General features: G+C 41.8%; 1 protein-coding gene across 5 annotated transcripts in view; it reads left to right on the forward strand.

The window, feature by feature from the left end:
* The window catches only part of osbpl9 (oxysterol binding protein-like 9), a 48,078-nt gene that overhangs the window by 15,762 nt on the left and 11,727 nt on the right, over window positions 1-20,589 (forward strand). The window contains exons 4-11 of one of the 5 annotated variants that reach the window (XM_020499139.2): window positions 11,327-11,403; window positions 15,404-15,499; window positions 15,654-15,701; window positions 16,113-16,142; window positions 16,238-16,288; window positions 16,646-16,684; window positions 19,080-19,170; window positions 19,683-19,787. In XM_020499139.2, the coding sequence (XP_020354728.1) occupies window positions 11,327-11,403; window positions 15,404-15,499; window positions 15,654-15,701; window positions 16,113-16,142; window positions 16,238-16,288; window positions 16,646-16,684; window positions 19,080-19,170; window positions 19,683-19,787 (537 nt within the window). Of the gene's footprint in view, window positions 1-11,326; window positions 11,404-12,410; window positions 12,678-14,828; window positions 14,955-15,403; window positions 15,500-15,653; window positions 15,702-16,112; window positions 16,143-16,237; window positions 16,289-16,645; window positions 16,685-19,079; window positions 19,171-19,682; window positions 19,788-20,589 lie in introns of those variants that run through there. The other 4 variants (XM_020499141.2, XM_031785990.1, XM_020499140.2 and 1 more) reach the window with 4 other exon arrangements.

Genomic DNA, 20,589 nt, shown 5'->3' on the forward strand with positions numbered 1-20,589 from the left:
TCTATTGTCCTGCTTCCTTTGTATTCCAATTAATTGATTGAATAGGTATGGCTGCCAAATAATTTACACCTGGCTCATAGCTTTGTAGCGTATTTACAGTGCACTTTCAGTCTGTTGAGAAGTGCATCCCAAGCTTTCTGTAGTACATTTTATTTATCAACAATTACATTGAGCAAAGGGCACTCACATCGGCCATTCACAGTGAGTGCATACACCTATACTCGGCCCAACCCTGACCATCTCCTCCCTCACCCCCTTCAACGAGTCATTCTCCGCCTGACTCTACCATTGCCACCGACTGCATCTTTCTGTTAACATTCCGGTCTCAAATAAATCATTACATGTAATCATATACGTATTAACCATAAGAAGCCCCTTCTGTCTCTCTGCTTGGTAACAGGGTTAATTACACGTGATTACAGTGTTAAAACAGAAACGACTCAAAGGTTAACAGTTCAGGCATTCATTCCAAGTGGTTAAGGTTAGGGGAAGGCTTAAAACAAAATAATAAACAATATATTGATATAAATATCTTGTTATATCAGCTATCGACTTTCATTAGGTTATTAGAAGGCTATTTCAAAGCGATTTTGAGTTGTCAATGTGTAAATATATATATATATATATATATATATATATATATATATATATATATATATATATATATAAATCTGAAAAATATGAATAACATTCCACCCATGAGGCCACTAGGTCATTTGACTGCAGGAAAGGGCTACCCTTATGAATGAATAAATGATTACATTGAAGAAATAAGGGGCTTCGTGTTCCATTACCAAACAGAATACGCAAAAAAATATATATATATATATATATATATATATATATATATATATATATATATATATATAAAAAAAAAATATATATATATATATATATATTTTTTAGCGTATTCTGTTTGGTAATGGAACACGAAGCCCCTTATTTCTTCAATGTAATCATTTATTCATTCATAAGGGTAGCCCTTTCCTGCAGTCAAATGACCTAGTGGCCTCATGGGTGGAATGTTATTCATATTTTTCAGATTTTCATAATCAACATTGTTTATTCAACATTGAAAATCCAGTGTTTCGATGTCTAACAGTTTTGTTATTTCAGTCTTCTGTGATGTATATAATGTGTAATATTGGGATGCAAACTCAATTTAATACATTTCAGCTCTATCTGACATGGTACGGGTGTCTTTTTAAACTTTTTTTAAGCCCATAACAATGTGTGTGAGGTGCATACTTTTTAAAATTTCAAAGTAGATTTGTTTTAAGACTACCACGAAACACTGGCAATACTAGACCTTGATTTAGCCCACTGCAGTAAAAGGTTATTAAACCGATAGGTCTTAGGGCTGCAGTAAATTTTATAAGATTACCAGGTTCATTTTTCAAAAGATTTTACTGCCTGTAGTATGTAGGCCTACAGTAGAGAGGGGGTAACCGATTTTATAGCTTTAATATGCTTGTTCTCAACATTGATGAAAAATTAACTCTATAGGCTAATAGGTGTGTTGGAAAAATTACAAGCTTGCAACACGTATCGGATTCTTCATTAGGATTTATTCGATTTAATTTGTTGACATTCATTTACCATAAAGTCACAAATAATTGGAACACAAACAACATGAGCATATTAACTTGGTGAAAAATGTTGTTTAGTGAAGATGTTCAGAAACAATGTGTCGGTACTTATTTGTGCCTTTGGTTCAAAATGAGTCAAAATAGCCTAAATGAATCAATTAAATTGTCTAAATAAATTGTTACATGTAAAATATTGTCTGACATTCTGCTAATTTTCTGATCTATTAAACATTCGATCTCCATACAGTTTTCTGTTTCCAAAACTAAGATCTGTAACAGAGTGGACTGCGTTTTGGAGACTTTCTAAAAGTTTCTAAAATGTGCATTGTTTAAAAGGAGTGGAAGGGCGATTGGAGTTATTGCACCCGCGTACTTCACAGAGTAGGCGTTCCCTAATAGAAATATGCAAACAAATGCTAGAACATGCCAGTAGGATCTCACTAGCTCATGCTTGGCTCTGCACACTTCCTTGCTTGTTCTGCCCACTAGAATTTGAATTTGCTCCCATTGGAAATGACAGGCTCTGGTCTGTCTTGGGTTAGTTATACAAAACTTTACTAATAGGCTACAGTCCAGTTACCGCTACTTCTGACAAAGTAGGAAAAAATAGTATTTTCACGGGTGTGAGTTGTTGTGCACGCGGAACAGAAGAGCAAGTCTTACACAGTTCTGAATTCATTCCTCTTCATCCTCATTCAGTTCATTCATTATTCAATCGTGCAGTCGTGCACAATTATCAGTTTCTATCACCTATTCATTGACGTTATTCATTCAGCAAGGAGAGAGACAAATAAGTGCCTAGGTACTAGAGGTCGACCGATTATGATTTTTCAACGCCGATACCGATTATTGGAGGACCAAAAAAGCCGATACGAATTAATCGGACGACTTTAGAAATAAAAATGTATTTGTAATAATGACAATTACAACAATACTGAATTAACACTTATTTTAACTTAATATAATACATCAATAAAATCTATTTGGCCTTAAGTAGATAATGAAACATGTTCAATTTGGTTTAAATAATGCAAAAACAAAGTGTTGGAGAGGAACGTAAAAGTGCAATATGTTCTATGTAACAAAGCTAACGTTTCAGTTCCTTGCTCAGAACATGAGAACATATGAAAGCTGGTGGTTCCTTTTAACATGAGTCTTCAATATTCCCAGGTAAGAAGTTTTAGGTTGTAGTTATTATAGGACTATTTCTCTCTATACCATTTGTATTTCATTAACCTTTGACTATTGGATGTTCTTATAGGCACTTTAGTATTGCCAGTGTAACAGTATAGCTTCCGTCCCTCTGCTCGCTCCACCCTGGGCTCGAACCAGCAACACAACGACAACAGCCACCACATCGAAGCAGCGTTACCCATGCAGAGCAAGGGAAACAACCACCCCAAGGCTCAGAGCGAGTGACGTTTGAAACACTATTAGCGCGTGCTAACTAGCCAGCCATTTCACTTTGGTCACACCAGCCTCATCTCGGGAGTTGATAGGCTTGAAGTCAAAAACAGAACGCACGAATGTGCTGTTTGAATGAATGTTTACTTGCCTGCTTCTGTCTACCACCGCTCAATCAGATACTTAGATGCTTGTATGCTCAGTCAGATTATATGCAACACAGGACACGCTAGATAATATCTAGTAATATCATCAACCATGTGTAGTTAACTAGTGATTATGATTGTTTTTTATAAGATACGTTTAATGCTAGCTAGCAACTTACCTTGGCTTACTACATTTGCGTGACATGCAGTCTCCTTGTGGAGTGCAACGAGAGAGAGGCAGATCGTTATTGCATTGGACTAGTTAACTGTAAGGTTGCAAGATTGGTTCCCCGAGCCGACAAGGTGAAAATCTGTCGTTCTACCCCTGAACGAGGCAGTTAAACCACCGTTTCTAGGCCGTCATTGAAAATAAGAATGTGTTCTTTAACTGACTTGCCTAGTTAAATAAAGGTGTAAAAAAATTATAATAAATTGGCAAAGCGGCGCCCAAAAATACCGATTTCCGATTGTTATGAAAACTTGAAATCGGCCCTAATTAATCGGCCGACCTCTACTAGGTACCGACTCTTTTTCATTGTGTGTTGCGCAATGACACAGTAATGCAATGTAATGTACTATACCACAATTTACCTCAATGTCCCACTGCATAGTCTCAACTTACTTCAACCCCCTCTCTCTCCTCCAATCAAGATACTACGTTATTGTGTTTACCAAAAACTGTTGTGCGTCACGCCATCTAGCTTCTCTCTTTGTATTACAGAACATTCCATTCATTTAGCCAAATGATGGGAAGCAGAACAAGAGGTGAACAGTAAATAATTCACATCCTTTGTAGGAATCCTGAAGAGCAGTTTGGAGTTGTGTTTTTAGGAATGTGATAATGAATAAGCAGAGAGGAAATGGAGTCATGTCATCTGCTGCTTGTTAGACACACTGCTAGTGCCTGTCTGAACACTGTCACCTTGCTGAAGGCTCTCGGGTTTTTCCACTGCCCATCTCTGTATCTCTCTGTGCCTGGCTATCCGTAATAAGACATGCTCTAGAGAATGGCCTCTTTGTGCACTAATGGCCCAGGAGTTGCACTTTGCTTTCAGCCAGAGGAGCCACTCTACCTTCCTGGGGAGAAGGGAAGCATTAGGCCCTAATTGGGTTGTGAGAACGTGCCATGTCATGGCCTGTTTGGGCTCAGTGTTGAACACTCAGGCACTGCACAGGTTTCTGACCTGCCTGGGCCTCAAACCACCACATTCACACCAAGAGTTCAGATTTTCCCAGTTCATATTATGCGAATGAGGGAAATCATAACCATGAGGACTATCAAAACGGAAGTGTTTTTGCTGTACAGAACAATAGTTTTATTGGTCTCCAAGTTATGTAAGTGTTCAATATATTATATTAGTGTTAATGATTTGCTGTTGCTATCACTTCATCAGCAATGTCTGTAGCTTATATCACACTCAAGACTGACCCCAGTAATGATGGTTTTTGTTATGACAGATGGTGTATCCTCTCATGAGACTGCATCCCTCTGTTAGTAAGGAGTGGCCATGTTTGGGATGCACTGTAAATGGCACACAGAGATGGCACATAGCTTGCAGGTCACAGATAGGTGTGGAACTGACCAAACAGTGCATCCTCACTGTCACACAAAGAGCTTAAGGTAGAAGGGAGATGCATCATTAGGTCTTTACATGCCATGCAACCAAGTGGTATCTACTACTGTTTTCACGTAGGATTTACTATATTTTTCCTGTAACAAAAAATTGTGCAATGTTTTATATGACCCCCTTAGAAACAGGCCCATTATTACCACATTCTTGCCTGCATACGCCTTTTATACCACTTGTGTGCATGTCGGAATGCTGGGGACCAGTGGTAGTAGTGGTGTGCAGATGTAGGTGGGCGTCGATTTGAATAATTCCATTTAAATATACACCAAAAATAAATCCATTATTTGTTTGTTTAGGCAGGTCTTAAGAAACATACGAATAATAAAATGCATTTTCGAAAGGCAAGAATATAGCATATTTTAAGTTTTAATGTCAAATGAAATCGATAGCTCCTTATTTTGTTCATTTAATAGACAAGTAACACCTACCCGATCACAGTCAACACGCATATATTTTATAATGGAATATAACAGAATAAAATACATATTTTCCCACACAACCTGTCACGGGAACGTGTTGAACCGCTGTAAAAAAATAAAAAAAAAATAAAAAATTGAAACGGAGCCCAAGCCCATACTTTTTTATGCACGTTTCGCTCCACTTTGTTAGGGAGCAGGCGTAGGGTCTTACCTTCAGCATGATACCGATTTGAAAATAATAGCCATCATATTTTAATTGAATCTTTTACTTAAAAAAAAAAACTTTAATCCCTTTTTTTTCTCCCCAATTTCGTGGTATCCAATTGGTAGTTAGTCTTGTCTCAGCGCTGCCACTCTATGGACTCAGGAGAGGTGAAGGTCGAGAGCCGTGCGTCCTCTGAAACACAATCCAACCAAGCCGCACTGCTTCTTGACACAATGCCCTCTTAACCCGGAAACCAGCCACAGTAATGTGTCGGAGGAAACACCGTGCACCTGGAGACCGTGTCAGCGCGCACGGCTCGCCACAGGAGTCGCTAGTGCGCGATGGGACAAGGATATCCCTGCCAGCCAAACCCTCCCCTAATCCCTAACCCGGACGATGCTGAGCCAATTGTGGGCCGCCCCATGGATCTCCCGGTCGCGGCCGGCTGCAACAAAGTCTGGACTCAAACGCAGAAACTGCAGAAACTCTTGTTCATATTTCACAACCTCTGTGGGCTTTTGAGCAAAATAATAGACCTTCACTTGAAGCAACATCATTGCATACTAAATGTATCTGATCAGAGAGAGATCATATTTGTTTGCTACAAATAGATGAGCGACAGTGCATTCGGAAAGTATTCAGACCCCTTGACTTTTTCCACATTTTGTTACGTTACAGGCTTATTCTAAAATCAATCTACACAGAATTCTCCATAATGACAAAGCGAGGACAGTTTTTAAAAAACATGTTTGCTAATTTAGGGATGGTCACTCTGACAGCGCTCCAGAGTTCCTCTGTGGAGATGGGAGGACCTTCCAAACGGGACATGCCATCTCTGCAGCACTCCACCAATCAGGCCTTTATGGTAGAGTGGCCAGACAGAAGCCACTCCTCAGTAAAATGCAAATGACAGACTGCTTGGAGTTTGCCAAAAGGCACCTAAAGACTCTCAGACCAGAATAATAATGAAGACAAACTATGAAATATTACATATGGAATCATGTAGTAATCAAAAAGTGTTCAACAAATCAAAATATATTTGAGATTATTCAAAGTATCCTCCTTTTGCCTTGAAGACAGCTTTCCACACAGTGACTGCTACTGTCATTTAGACAGGTTACCTTTGAGTTCTTGGGCACAGGGACTATGGTGGTCTGCTTGAAACATGTATACTGAACAAAAATATAAAAGCAACATGCAACACTTTCAACTATTTTACTGAGTTACATATGAGAAAATAAATTAATTGCAATAAATGAATTAGGCCTTAATCTATGGATTTCACAGGCGAGCAGCCATGTATGGGCCCGGGAGGGCATGGAGCCAGGCCCAGCCAATAAGTTTTTACCCACAAAAGGGCTTTATTACAGACATACAGTGGGGCAAAAAAGTGTTTAGTCAGCCACCAATTGTGCAAGTTCTCTCACTTAAAAAGATGAGAGGCCTGTAATTTTCATCATAGGTACACTTCAACTTTGACAGACAAAATGAGAAGAGAAAATCCAGAAAATCACATTGTAGGATTTTTTAATGAATTTATTTGCAAATTATGGTGGAAAATAAGTATTTGGTCACCTACAAACAAGCAAGATTTCTGGCTCTCACAGACTTGTAACTTCTTCTTTAAGAGGCTCCTCTGTCCTCCACTCGTTACCTGTATTAGTGGCACCTGTTTGAACTTGTTATCAGTATGAAAGACACCTGTCCACAACCTCAGTCACACTCAACTCCACTATGGCCAAGACCAAAGAGCTGTCAAAGGACACCAGAAACAAAATTGTAGACCTGCACCAGGCTGGGAAGACTGAATCTGCAATAGGTAAGCAGCTTGGTTTGAAGAAATCAACTGTGGGAGCAATTGCTAGGAAATGGAAGACATACAAGACCACTGATAATCTCCCTCGATCTGGGGCTCCAAGAACGGTGAGCAAAAATCCCAGAACCACACAGGGGGACCTAGTGAATGACCTGCAGAGAGCTGGGACCAAAGTAACAAAGCCTACCATCAGTAACACACTACGCCGCCAGGGACTCAAATCCTGCAGTGCCAGATGTGTCCCCCTGCTTAAGCCAGTACATGTCCAGGCCCCTCTGAAGTTTTCTAGAGAGCATTTGGATGATCCAGAAGAAGATTGGGAGAATGTCATATGGTCAGATGAAACCAAAATATAACTTTTTGGTAAAAACTCAACTCGTCGTGTTTGGAGGACAAAGAATGCTGAGTTGCATCCAAAGAACACCATACCTACTGTGAAGCATGGGGGTGGAAACATCATGCTTTGGGGCTGTTTTTTGCAAAGGGACCAGGACGACTGATCCGTGTAAAGGAAAGAATGAATGGGGCCATGTATCGTGAGATTTTGAGTGAAAACCTCCTTCCATCAGCAAGGGCATTGAAGATGAAACGTGGCTGGGTCTTTCAGCATGACAATGATCCCAAACACACCGCCCGGGCAACGAAGGAGTGGCTTTGTAAGAAGCATTTCAAGGTCCTGGAGTGGCCTAGCCAGTCTCCAGATCTCAACCCCATAGAAAATCTTTGGAGGGAGTTGAAAGTCCATGTTGCCCAGCAACAGCCCCAAAACATCACTGCTCTAGAGGCGATCTGCATGGAGGAATGGGCCAAAATACCAGCAACAGTGTGTGAAAACCTTGTGAAGACTTACAGAAAATGTTTTACCTCTGTCATTGCCAACAAAGGGTATATAACAAAGTATTGAGAAACTTGTTATTGACCAAATACTTATTTTCCACCATAATTTGCAAATAAATCCATAAAAAATCCTACAATGTGATTATCTGGATTTTTTTTTCTTCTCATTTTGTCTATCATAGTTGAAGTGTACCTATGATCATTACAGGCCTCTCATCTTTTTAAGTGGGAGAATTTGCACAATTGGTGGCTGACTAAATACTTTTTTGCTCCACTGTACTCCTCAGTTTCATCAGCTGTCTGGGGTGCTGGTCTCAGACGATCCCACAGGTGAAGAAGCCAGATGTGTAGGTCCTGGGCTGGTGTGGTTACACAGGGTCTGCAATTGTGAGGCCAGTTGGACTTACTGCCATATTCTCTAAAACAACATTGGAGGTGGCTTATGGTAGAGAAATTAACATTCAATTCTTTGGCAACATCTCTTGTGGATATTCCTGCAGTCAGCATGCCAATTGCACGCTCCCTCAACTTGAGACACCTGTGGCATTGTGCTGTGTGACAACTGCATTTCTCCTTTGCCAAAACTCTTGGCAAAGTAGAAATGCACCCTAACAGGGATGTAAGCACATTTGTGCACAAAATTGTAGAAAATTACACATTTTGTGTGTATGGAAAATTTCTGGGACCTTTTTTTATTTCAGCTCATGAAACGTGGGACCAACTCTTTACATATTGCGTTTTATATTTTTGTTCAGTATAGGTATTAGATTGTCAGGAGGAGTTTGAAAATGTCAGTGAAGCTGGTCAGCGCATGCTCGGGAGTACTCATCCTGGTAATCCACCTGGCCTTGTGAATGTTAACCTGCTTAAAGGTCTTACTCACATCGGCTATGGAGAGCGTGATCACACAGTCGTCTGGAACAGCTGGTGCTCTCGTATGATTCAGTGTTGCTTGCCTCAACGCAACCCAGGAAGGTATTTAGTGCATCTGGTAGGCTCGTGTCACTGGGCAGCTTACGGCTGGGTTTCTCTTAATTCGTAGTAGTTTACAAGCCCTGCCACATCCGACAAGTGTCAGAGCCGGTGTAGTAGAATTCGATCTTGGTCCTGTATTGATGCTTTGCCGGTTCGTCGGAGAGGGCATAACGGGATTTCTTATAAGCGTCCAGATTAGTGTCCCGTTCCTTGAAAGCAACAGCTCTAGCTTTAGCTCAGTGCTGATGTTGCCTGTAATCCATGGCTTCTGTTTGGGATATGTACAGTTGTGGCCAAAAGTTTTGAGAATGACACAAATATACATTTTCACAGTCTGCTGCCTCAGTTTGAATGATGGCAATTTGCATGTACTCCAGAATGTTATGAAGAGTGAGCAGATGAATTGCAATTAACTGAAAAGTTCCTCTTTGCCATGCAAATGAACTGAATCCACCCAAAATATTGCCTCTGCATTTCAGCCCTGCCACAAAAGGACCAGCTGACATGTCAGTGATTCTCTCGTTAACACAGGTTTGAGTGTTGACGAGGACAAGGCTGGAGATCACTCTGTCATGCTGATTGAGTTCGAATAACAGACTGGAAGCTTCAAAAGGAGGGTGGTGCTTGGAATCATTGTTCTTCCTCTGTCAACCATGGTTTCCTGCAAGGAAACATGTGCCATCATCATTGCTTTGCACAAAAAGGGCTTCACAGGCAAGGATATATTTGAGCGCTACCATCAGTCCTGTGTCATGCCAACAGTAAAGCATCCTGAGATGCTGTGTGGGGTTGCTTCTCAGCCAAGGGAGTGGGCTCAATCACAATTTTGCCTAAGAACACAGCCATGAATAAATAATGGGACCATCACATCCTCCGAGAGCAACTTCTCCCAACCATCCAGGAACAGTTTGGTGACGAACAATGCCTTTTCCAGCATGATGGAGCACCTTGCCATACGGCAAAAGTGATTACTAAGTGGCCCGAGGAACAGAACATCAATATTTTGGGTCCATGGCCAGGAAACTCCCCAGACCTTAATCCCATTGAGAACTTGTGGTCAATCCTCAAGAGGCGGGTGGACAAACAAAACCCCACAAAGTCTGACAAACTTCAAGCTTTGATTATGCAAGAATGGGCTTCCATCAGTCCATGTGGCCCAGAAGTTAATTGACAGCATGCCAGGGCGGATTACAGAGGTCTTGAAAAAGAAGCGTCAACACTGCAAATATTGACTCTTTGCATCAACTTCATGTAATTGTCAATAAAAAGCCTTTGACACTTATGAAATGCTTGTAATTATACTTCAGTATTCCATAGTAACATCTGACAAATATCTAAAGACACTGAAGCAGCAAACTTCGTGAAAATGTATATTTGTGTCATTCTCAACTTTTGGCCACGACTGTACGTTCAGTGACTGTGGGGACAACGTTGTCGACGCAATTATTAATAAAGCCGGTGACTGATGTGGTAAACTGCTCAATCCCATCAGATGAGTCCTGGAACATATTCCAGTCTTTGCTAGCGAAACAGTCCTATAGCTTAGCATCCGCTTCATTGGACCACTGCTGTATTGAGCACGTCACTGGTACTTCATGTTTTAGTTTTTGCTTGTAAGCATGAATCGGGAGTATAGAGTTAGGGTCAGATTTGCCAGATGGAGGGAGAGCTTTGTGTCTGTGTGTGAGGTGATCTGGAGTTTTTTCACACCTAGTTGCAAAGGTGACATGCTGGTAAAAATGAGGTCAAACGGATTTCAGTTTTTCTGCAGTAAAGTCACCAGCCAGTAGGAGTGCCGCCCCTGGGTGAGCATGTTCTTGTTTACTTATGGCCCTATACAGCCCTTTGAGTACAGTCTTAGTTCCAGCATTGGTTTGTTGTGGTAAATAGACAGCTACGAAATGTATAGATGGAAACACTCTTGGTAAATAGTATGGTCTACAGCTTATCTGTTCGTCAGTGTGGAGGGCCTCTCTGGTCTTTTCAGTGTAAATGTCAGACGTTTTGTTTGCTCTGTGTCTTTGCTCTGAGGGTGCAGCCTGGCAACAGGCTGCGTCTCTCGTCAGGAGACCTGCCTTGATAGTCTCTTGCCCAGCGACGCACCAGACGGGTTGCAAGAACCCCCTTAGCAGCTGCAAAGGCACAGCACAATGAGCATGTAGTTAACTTGTTGGGCCAGATGAGGTGCTCTAGTCTTTCTTGTAGCTACAAAGTTACTACTAGGTGAAGCACTCTGTTGCTGTTGTAAATATTCCTATCTCGACTATGGCTCATCTGCTGTGTTTTGTGTGTTTTTCTTCTCAGCTCGAGATGCAGACGAACGGGAGAAGTGGATCCATGCCTTAGAGGGGACTATTCTCCGTCACACCCTCCAACTGCAGGTAAGTCACTCACTCATCTGTTCAGACCAGCTTCACTCGAGTAATACTGGGGGTACTAGTCCCAAGCCATTAAGTTCAGCTAAAGAGGAGAAAGATTTTGCTTTACTTTTTATTTGAAATAAGCTTTCTCAAATGGGGATAACTCTTGCTGCTGTTGCATTGTAAAACACATTTTTTGAAGTGTGTCTGTGTATTAACCTTCAGAGGGAACATAATTTGAACTGTATTTCTTCAATTTGTTCTTTTACCTAAGACCACAGGAAATAATAGAGGAACTGTTGAGAACATTAAGCAATAGCAGTTTATGTTTCACCTTTTGGAAGCATGTGTTGTCAAAATAACCTTTCATGCTATTTGTTGAGGTCTTTTGGATGCAGGAAATCGGGATATAGAATTAATATCATGCCTCTGTCAGCTTCATCGCAACTAGTAGCACTGGGACACTGATGGCAGGCAAAAGCACTCTTGTCCTAATCAGTGAACGGGTTAATTAGTCATCTGAGAATATAAGGAAATTAGTCTGGACACAGTAAGAGTGTCTATGTGTGGTTAGGAGCACGGTTTGGCTAGACTGTTGGCTGATGATGGGCATCATGTTTATCTATGAAAGCCTGTTTTTAAAGAGTGCTGTGTATTATTTGCTCTCTAAACTGCTAATTTCCATCTCTTATTTTGGTCTGTGCCCTTTGTGGCTCACAAATAGGTCTCCTTTCTCTCACCAGCCTTAATTCTACCCTCCAGTTGTTTATGTGCCTTTTGTTCTGCTTTCCTTCTCTAACCCACTCCTCCCCTCTGCTACCCCTCCCTCTGCCTCACTCTCTCCGATCCCCACCCAACACTGCTGACTGGCTGCCTGCTTGCAAACACTGTAAGCGTGGAGTCATAGCGGGGTCATGTGACCTGGACCAAATCAGAGTCCTGCTTACTCTTTCAGCCAGACATCTGCACCTCAGCCTTATCCAATCAGAGCAGCTGTTGTTGCTTGTCACATGGGCTTGTGCTGCCTTTTTTCTCTTTTTTTAAAAGAAAGTCTGTACTTCCTGTCAGAGAGAAGAGGATCCTGGATTAACTTTGCCTGCGTGTGCTGCTGCTCAGCTGATGTAGAACGTACCGCAGATGTACCAGACGATGCTTTTGGTGTTCCTGCTGGCAGTCTATAGGAGTGGAGAGTACTAGAACAGTCGTTGGTTTGCGTAAGGGAGGAGAGAGGAGCTTTAGGGTCAGCTTTGGCCTGTGCATTTTGACGAGGCATGTCCCTCAGAGCTCTGCGTCCTGTGAGTACCACACTGGGGGGAAATGTTTGGTTGGAGTGCGACAATGCAGTTAACTGGGTCATGCTGTGTGGAAAGCCTAACGGGGAGGTGTCTGAGTGAAGGGTGGGCTAGATTGGTGAGCTTTGAGGTTTTTTATTTTCAATGTCTGGTGGTTAGTGGGGGTGGGTGTGGTACACTAGCATAGCGAGGGATTGTCTGGTTAGACAAAGCTCTTTTTGGAACAGAATGTGTGAACATGCCAAAGCTGCAGATACAAGCCTACATGACTGTCCTCTGGTTTTATAAGCTGCTCTAGTCCAGCAGAAGGATCCCTTCCATCATGGTGATATGGGCTTGTGTTGACATAACAGAAATAGAGAGCAATAGGGACTCTTTCCCTCTTTGTTTGTAATGTTAACGGCTTTGTCCCTCTGCAATTATGAGGTCCGTGTCATATTGATAGCATTTTTCTTAACCTTTTGAACCTGAAATACAGCAGGGGCCCGCTCAACAGTTTTTGGTATGTAAGTGTATGGTAGGACTTTTCTATGTGAAAATTGGGATGGAATGATTTTGGTCAGTGGGGTAAAGAAATTACTCTAAAAGTCTGACATGAATAGAGGGAAACTCCTGTTCTATGTCATGTGTCTTTGGATGCAGGTGTTCAAACAATACAGCTTCTCACAGGTGTCAAAATCAGTCCATGTTGTGATACCTCACCCTCACTCCAAGCCCGCACTATTACTGTCGTAAACATAACCATGAGCATGCATTTCCCCGCAAGTAGGTTGACGTCGCTTTCAAATTCAGAATCTACAGTCGTGGACAGGATTTATTTTTTTATTCAGTTGATTTCCTTGCTACCCATTCACATCGCTCCGGCCAAACACACACGTTTCTTCTCCACCTTGAGTCTGGATTTGAACTCCTCATCTTCTCGAATGTGAACGCATTGGTCCCAGAAATCAATGGCTTGGGCCAGAGCCTGAACACATGTGGGTAAAGCGGTGTTTCCAGAATAGTCATTGGCTTTGATACTCTGATTGGTGTGTGTTGTTTTGTACCAAGCCCTTCACTTTGACGTAAGCAGAAATGACTACGTTGGCAGTCTCAGACTGAATGTATGTAGTGATAGGGCAGCAGAATTAAATTCAGTATGAGTCGTCAGGCAAGGATTTGATATCCGGCGTTTGTATTTATTAGGAATTCTCTTTTCTGCCTCTTCAAATGTTGTTGATAGAGGAAGAACAAGAGAGACACCGGAGCTGTCTGTTTCTTAGACACAAAATGAAGCTGTGTAGATGTCTGCTTGGCCACAAACACAAAAAAAACACCCACGAGAATCCCGATGCCCTCAGTCCTGGGACTGTGACCACTTAAGGTTATATATATATATATATATATATACATTTTTTATTTTATTTTTTTTTAAATTTTTTGCAGCTTTTTTTTTCTCCCCCAAATTTCATCGTATCCAATTGGTAGTTAGTCTTGTCTCATCTCTGCAACTCCCATAAGGACTCGGGAGAGGCGAAGGTTGAGAGCCGTACGTCCTCCGAAACACAACCCAACCAAGCCGCACTGCTTATTGACACAATGCCCGCTTAACCCGGAAGCCAGCCACACCAAATTGTCGGAGGAAACACTGTACACCTGGCAACCGTGTCAGCGTGCATGCGCCCGGCCCGTAACAGGAGTCACGAGAGCGTGATGTGACAAGGACATCCCTGCCGGCCAAACCCTCCCCTCTAACCCGGACGACGCTGGACCATGGGTCTTCCGGTCGCGGCCGGCTGCAACAGAGCCTGGACTTGAAACCAGGATCTCTAGTGGCACAGCCTTAGACCACTGCACCACTTGGGAGGCCCTTCACTTAAGGTTTTTAAAGAGGAGACGGATGTATTTTTCTGTTTACCCCAAGCTCTAAAGAGCACTAATGCCAGACTCTTCTTCCCCACAGATTGAAAGGGGACTATTCTTTAGCTTAGCAAAGTACCTGTTTTTATTTTATTTTGCTCAGGCACCTCTTTAGCCACCAACACTAAGCAACTTGCTTCTATATTGATAGCGAACCACCTTTGATCCTAAAGGAATTTCAGAAAAAAAGGCCCAGACTTTGGTCTCTTTTAAAGCTTGTTATGTTTTTACAGTTTACACTTTAGACAACGCTGGGGTTAATGTGTGTTAATGGCTTTTCTTCACATCCCTGTACGATACATTTCAGTTGAGAAACAGGCATCGTCCAAAGGCACCTGCCAAACCATAGGACATGCTAAGACCAGAGCAATACTGAGAGAGGGGAGTATATGATTTACTTACAGCAGTGGTTATGGATGGGTTTTATGAGTTGTAATATTGTAAGGTTCGACTGCTTTGGTTAAGCATTCGTTTTCAGGTATTTTTGAGGAAGTTGTTGGATATTTCATTTCTGTATTTTAGCAAAGCTAACTTCCAGGTAGTGAAGGGACTGTTCTTGATTTGTTATCAGCAGGTATGGTCAGGCAGGCTAGCAGGCAAAGTCTACTTACTGGAAGCTTCTCCCAAACAGTTGCTGTTTTGTGCTGCTACTTCCTGCTTTTTTAAAGCCCCTCCAGGAGAATATTTAACTTTTTAAAATCTGCTAACAAACTTTCAGAGTAGAGGTGCACTGGCAGTAAAAATCTTTGTCAGAAATAGGTTACTGGTGGAAGCAGAAAACTGTCATACTGTGCTGTGAAGTTCTGCTCTTTTGTCATTTTCTATTTTAGGAGGCAGAGACAGGATTTGTTCCAAGTGTCCAAGACTTCGAAAAGAAACTTGCAGAGGCTGACGCGTACCTACAAATTCTAATTGATCAGTTAAAGGTGAGCCTTTTTCACATTTGAGTGACTAAGTATGACAGTGACTTTCATAATAACGGTGACTGACTCGTCACTGCATCATCGATGAATGTGTTTTTATTCGGCTCCTGATTTGAGTGTATCCTCTTCAGCTTCTCAAACATCTCCTCTCTTCCAGCTCTTTGATGAAAAAATCAAGGATTGCAAAGAAGATGAGTCGCGCAGAGTGAGTGATATGTTTCTTCTCTTGTCACCAGAACTGTGGCTGATAATTATTGACTCATAGATTTTCTGTCAGTTTTTTAGTAGCTGTGATTCACTTCCTTATTGAGATCATGAGTTTAGTTTTAGGTCAGTTTGGAACATTTAAACTCTAGGTTATTTAATATGGTGAAGACAATGACCTGTTGTGATGAACATAGGACACAAACTATAGTTGGTGTGAAATCACTGTTTGGCTGGTCTAATGCCATGATTGTGAAAGAGTTTGAACAAAGCATGTTTCTGCGTTGGTTTCACTGTGCCGATCTTTCTCAGTCAATGACTCGCCTAACTTTGAGTCCTGAAGTCTAGTTAGGTGTTAAAATAAAGTCTGAAGTGAAACAGCCATTTTTCATCATGTTTTTCTCCTTTTAAGAAAATTGAACATTTGAAGGAAACCACATGTGTAAGTAAAACCCCTTTTTTTTCTCCCTTATTTTCAGAATCACCTGTCTGAATTTGAGTGCGGTGTTTCATTCTCTGTGCTGTTTCTCTTTTCAGAGTATGGTAGAGTCCATCAAGCACTGTATTGTATTGCTGCAGATTGCCAAGGTAAAAAGGACTCATTCATTTGACTGTGGTGGGGCTCTCATTGCATCACTGTCATGTCATTGTTGTGAGACCACATCACGGTACACTGCATGTTTTCGCCACGCCAGTAGTTTTCCACTTAACTACAGCCTGGGTTGTTGTTTATTGTGGGCAGTTTGCTTCATTCCATTAGGTTCCATTTTGACATTTTGGAGAGGTGATTCTCACATACGCTCGATAATCTTAGAGCTCATAATGATGTTACCATTACAAATGCACTTTCTAAATAACTTGATGGCTGCTTAACAAGCTCATATCATCATTACATACAAACAGTTGAACATTCCTCAAGTAACGTTTTCTTCTCAAAATTTTAAGGATCAAAGTAACGAACAGCAACACGCATACGGACTGATAGTAAGTTCTGACGTTCTCTGTCCATTAGAAATATCGAAATCAACCAAACCTCTATCCTTTTCCGATTAATTCACGCTAAACGATAGAAAAAAAGACGAATCAGATCTGTAAAAGTGCATGCCATTTGTTTAGAAAAATAGCTTCATCTCGTATATTGCTCTTTCTTTGCCACGCCACTATCCCCTTTCTCAGCTGAAATCATTTTATTTTTTGTTGCTGATAATAGTGAGAAACTTTACTACTCCTTTTAGACACATCATTCTGCTTCTTTTATGACACGTTTGTAGGAGTGTGTGTGAGTGTGCTTATACCCTCCCCCAAATCGCCATCGATTTTTACTTACTGTGCATGCCTATTGAACCGTCAAGGACTAATAGATGTCAACCAGTCAAAGGCTGTTTACTGGCTTCCCATAGATGTTTTTAAGTCGGAATCCCATAGAATCAGCCTGCCAGGCCAGTCTTCTGACCGTAATCTCTCTGGCCATTAGCCTTACATATATAGACCCTCTTCTAACCATGCCTTAAGCACACTCTAGCTCTAACCCCTTCCCTCAGCCTGCACTCGAGGCATCCTTTACTGTTGGTTTCATCTCTAACTAGCGAGGCCACACTGGTTCCACCACGGTGCAGCAATGTTTCTGTAATTGGCTATAATTAGGAGTGGCTGCCTTACTTTCCAGAAAGCACGTGGACAGGGGGAGGGTGGAGTGAATGGAAAATGAGAGAGATCTCCCAAATTTCACTCCGACTCCTGTTCTAAAGGGCAGAGAGAGGACTGAACTTCACTGCATGCCTTCATTTCCTTGATTTAAAAAATATATTTTTTATATTTCCACTTTCCTGACTGTAAAGATCCTTAGTTGACGTAGTGACTTCTGTCTGCTCAGTAGAGTAGTGTGAAATCTTCCATTCTGCATGGTGCCCAACTTATTTTCAGACCACTCTCCTTCATTCTCTGTCATACCTCAGTATGCTGCTCACTGTTGTGTTCTGAGATTGTGTAGGACTTGATGATTTCTGACCTCCTCTTGTTCTGCCTTTTGCTGTTGACAGAGTTAGAGGCACAGGGTCAAAGGTATCACTGACCCATAAAGCTATGGCAGCAGTACACTTTGTATAATGTGTGTACACATGTTTAAGATAAATTGATAAGGCTAGACCACAGTTAAATATACCTAGGATTAAAATCTGTGGGTTTCAAATCTCAAGAACTTTAATAAGGGAGAAGTTATGCCATCACTTTTGTAACTTTTTTGTCCTAAATTTAGCAGGGTGGAAAATATGTTTGATCATATTAGGTTTTACTGTAAGTGTTGTGATATACAGTGCCCTCTAGTTGTTGTTTTGGCTCTGTACTCCAGCACTCTGGATTTGAAATTAGGTTAAAGTGCAGAATGTCAGCTTTAATTTGAGGGTATTTTCATCCATATGGTGTGAACTGTTTATTACAGCACTTTTGTACATAGTTCGCCCCATTTTTAGGGGATTAAAGATATTGAAACAAATTCACTTACAGTGCATTTGGAAAGTATTCAGACACCTTCCCAGGGAGGTTACCAAGAATCGGATGGTCACTCTGACAGAGCTCCATAGTTCGTCTGTGGAGATGGGAGAACCTTCCAGAAGGACAACCATCTCTGCAGCACTCCACCAATCAGGCCTTTATAGTAGAGTGACCAGCCTGAAGCCATTCCTCAGTATAAGGCATATGACAGCCCGCTTGGAGTTTGGAAGCATGGTGGCAGCATCATGCTGTAGGGATGTTTTTCAGTGCCAGGGACTGGGAGACTAGTCAGGATCGAGGAAAAGATGAATGGAGCAAATTACAGAGCGATCCTTGAAAACCTGCTTCAGAACACTCAGGACCTCAGACTCGGGCGAAGGTTCACCTTCCAACAGGACAACGACCCTAAGCAGACAGCCACGACAACGCAGGAGTGGCTTCGGGACCAGTCTCTGAATGTCCTTGAGTGGCCCATGTACAAAAAGTGCCGTAATTTCCAAACGATTTACCCTATATGGATGAAAATACCCTCAAATTAAATCTGACAATTTGCACTTTAACCTCATAGTAATTGTATAATTACAAATCCAAAGAGCTTGAGTACAGAGCCAAAACAACAACACGTTTAACTATCCCAATAATTCCGAATGGCACTGTACGTAGTTAGATATTTATTAGGTAGAACTAAATTTTCCAATATTTACCGGAAGCAGAGTGAAAGGTAATTGATCTTTCTAGTCATTGGCAGTGTGTATTTATTTTGTCCTTATAGTCTGCTCCGTATTGGTGCGTTAAGTGCTACTGCTGGTTTAGAGCAATGTGCGTTGCAGATGTACCGAACTACCTATTATGTTTTAAGACTGGCACCATTTTGTCTTGCCCTGTACAGAGCACCATTAACCCAGTGGATGGGATATTTCAGCCTCAGGACACTTCTTTAGTCAACGTAGCCATGCCAACACAGACCACCCTCCCCACAGGTACAGTATACAGAGAGCCATACACACAATCTAATCTACAATCCTATCAGGAAGAGTAGCTCCTCAGAATAAAAATATAAATTTGAGTCCACATACGGATATTGTATACAAAATTGACTATTTGATTTCATGGATATAGATTAGCATTGGATTTAATAATTTCAGATTTTTGTACTTTTTATAAATGTTTATTTCCTGAAACACAAATCTATAGTGCCCCCTGGTGTGCTTGAATCCCTATTTTTCAGCACGTCCACTTCCCAATGTAGGGCAATCTAAATTAAGCTTTCTCTGAAATTGGACACAAATCCAATCCCAAGGTCGAGACCCCGTGTCAGCAAAGTTTAACATTTTAACAGTCAGAGTTTAATGGATACCTATGACTGCTTTGCAGGTTTAAAAAAATAATAATGTAAAGCTTGCTCTCAGTTCTGTAATGACATAGTCTGTTGCATTATAAAGCAGTGTTCTCATGCCAGAGCCTTCTCCTTTTTCTTGTCTCGTTTCTGTAGATGGCTCCAAGATGTGTAAAGGAGAACAGCGGCCATCCACTCTATCAGTGGGGCCTGTTGTCACGGTGATGGGCAGCCTGCAGACTCCGACCCCCAACAGCACAGGTCAGAGGTCATCACACTCTAGTGGTCAGGTTACCCACACTTACAGTTCATGCCCCTTGACTTATTCCACATTTAGGTATTTTTTTTAAAAATTATTATTTTAAATAATGTTACCCCTTTTTTTCTCCCCAATTTCGTGGTATCCAATTGGTAGTAGTTACAGTCTTGTCTCATCGCTGCAACACCTGTACGGACTCGGGAGAGGCGAAGGTCGAGAGCCATGCGTCCTCTGAAACACAACCCAACCAAGCCGCACTGCTTCTTGACACAATGCACATCCAACCCGGAAGCCAGCCGCACCAATGTGTTGGAGGAAATACCGTACACCTGGCAACCTGGTCAGCGTGCACTGCACCTGGCCCGACACAGGAGTCGCTAGTGCGCGATGAGACAAGGATATCCCTGCCCGGGCAAACCCTCCCTAACCCGGCGCCGCCCCATGGGCCTCCCGGTCGCAGCCAGCTGCGACAGAGCCTTGGCTCGAACCCAGAATCTCTGGTGGCAACAGCTAGCACTGCGATGCAGGGCCTTAGACCACTGCGCCACCCGGGAGGGCGAATTTAAAATCGATTACTTTTTCCCCCCGCATCCATCTACACACACAACCCGATAATGACAAAGGGAAAACATGCTTTTTATTTTTTTCATTTACTGAAAATAAAATACAGAAATTATTCACATCCCTTAGTCAATACATGTTAAAATCACATTTGGCAGTGATTACAGCTGTGAGTCTTTCTGGTTAAGTCTCGAAGAGCTTTGCACACCTGGATTGTGTAATATTTGCCCATTTTATTATTTT

The sequence above is a fragment of the Oncorhynchus kisutch genome, linkage group LG13 (genome assembly GCF_002021735.2).
Source record: "Oncorhynchus kisutch isolate 150728-3 linkage group LG13, Okis_V2, whole genome shotgun sequence".
Classification (NCBI taxonomy): Eukaryota; Metazoa; Chordata; class Actinopteri; order Salmoniformes; family Salmonidae; genus Oncorhynchus; species Oncorhynchus kisutch.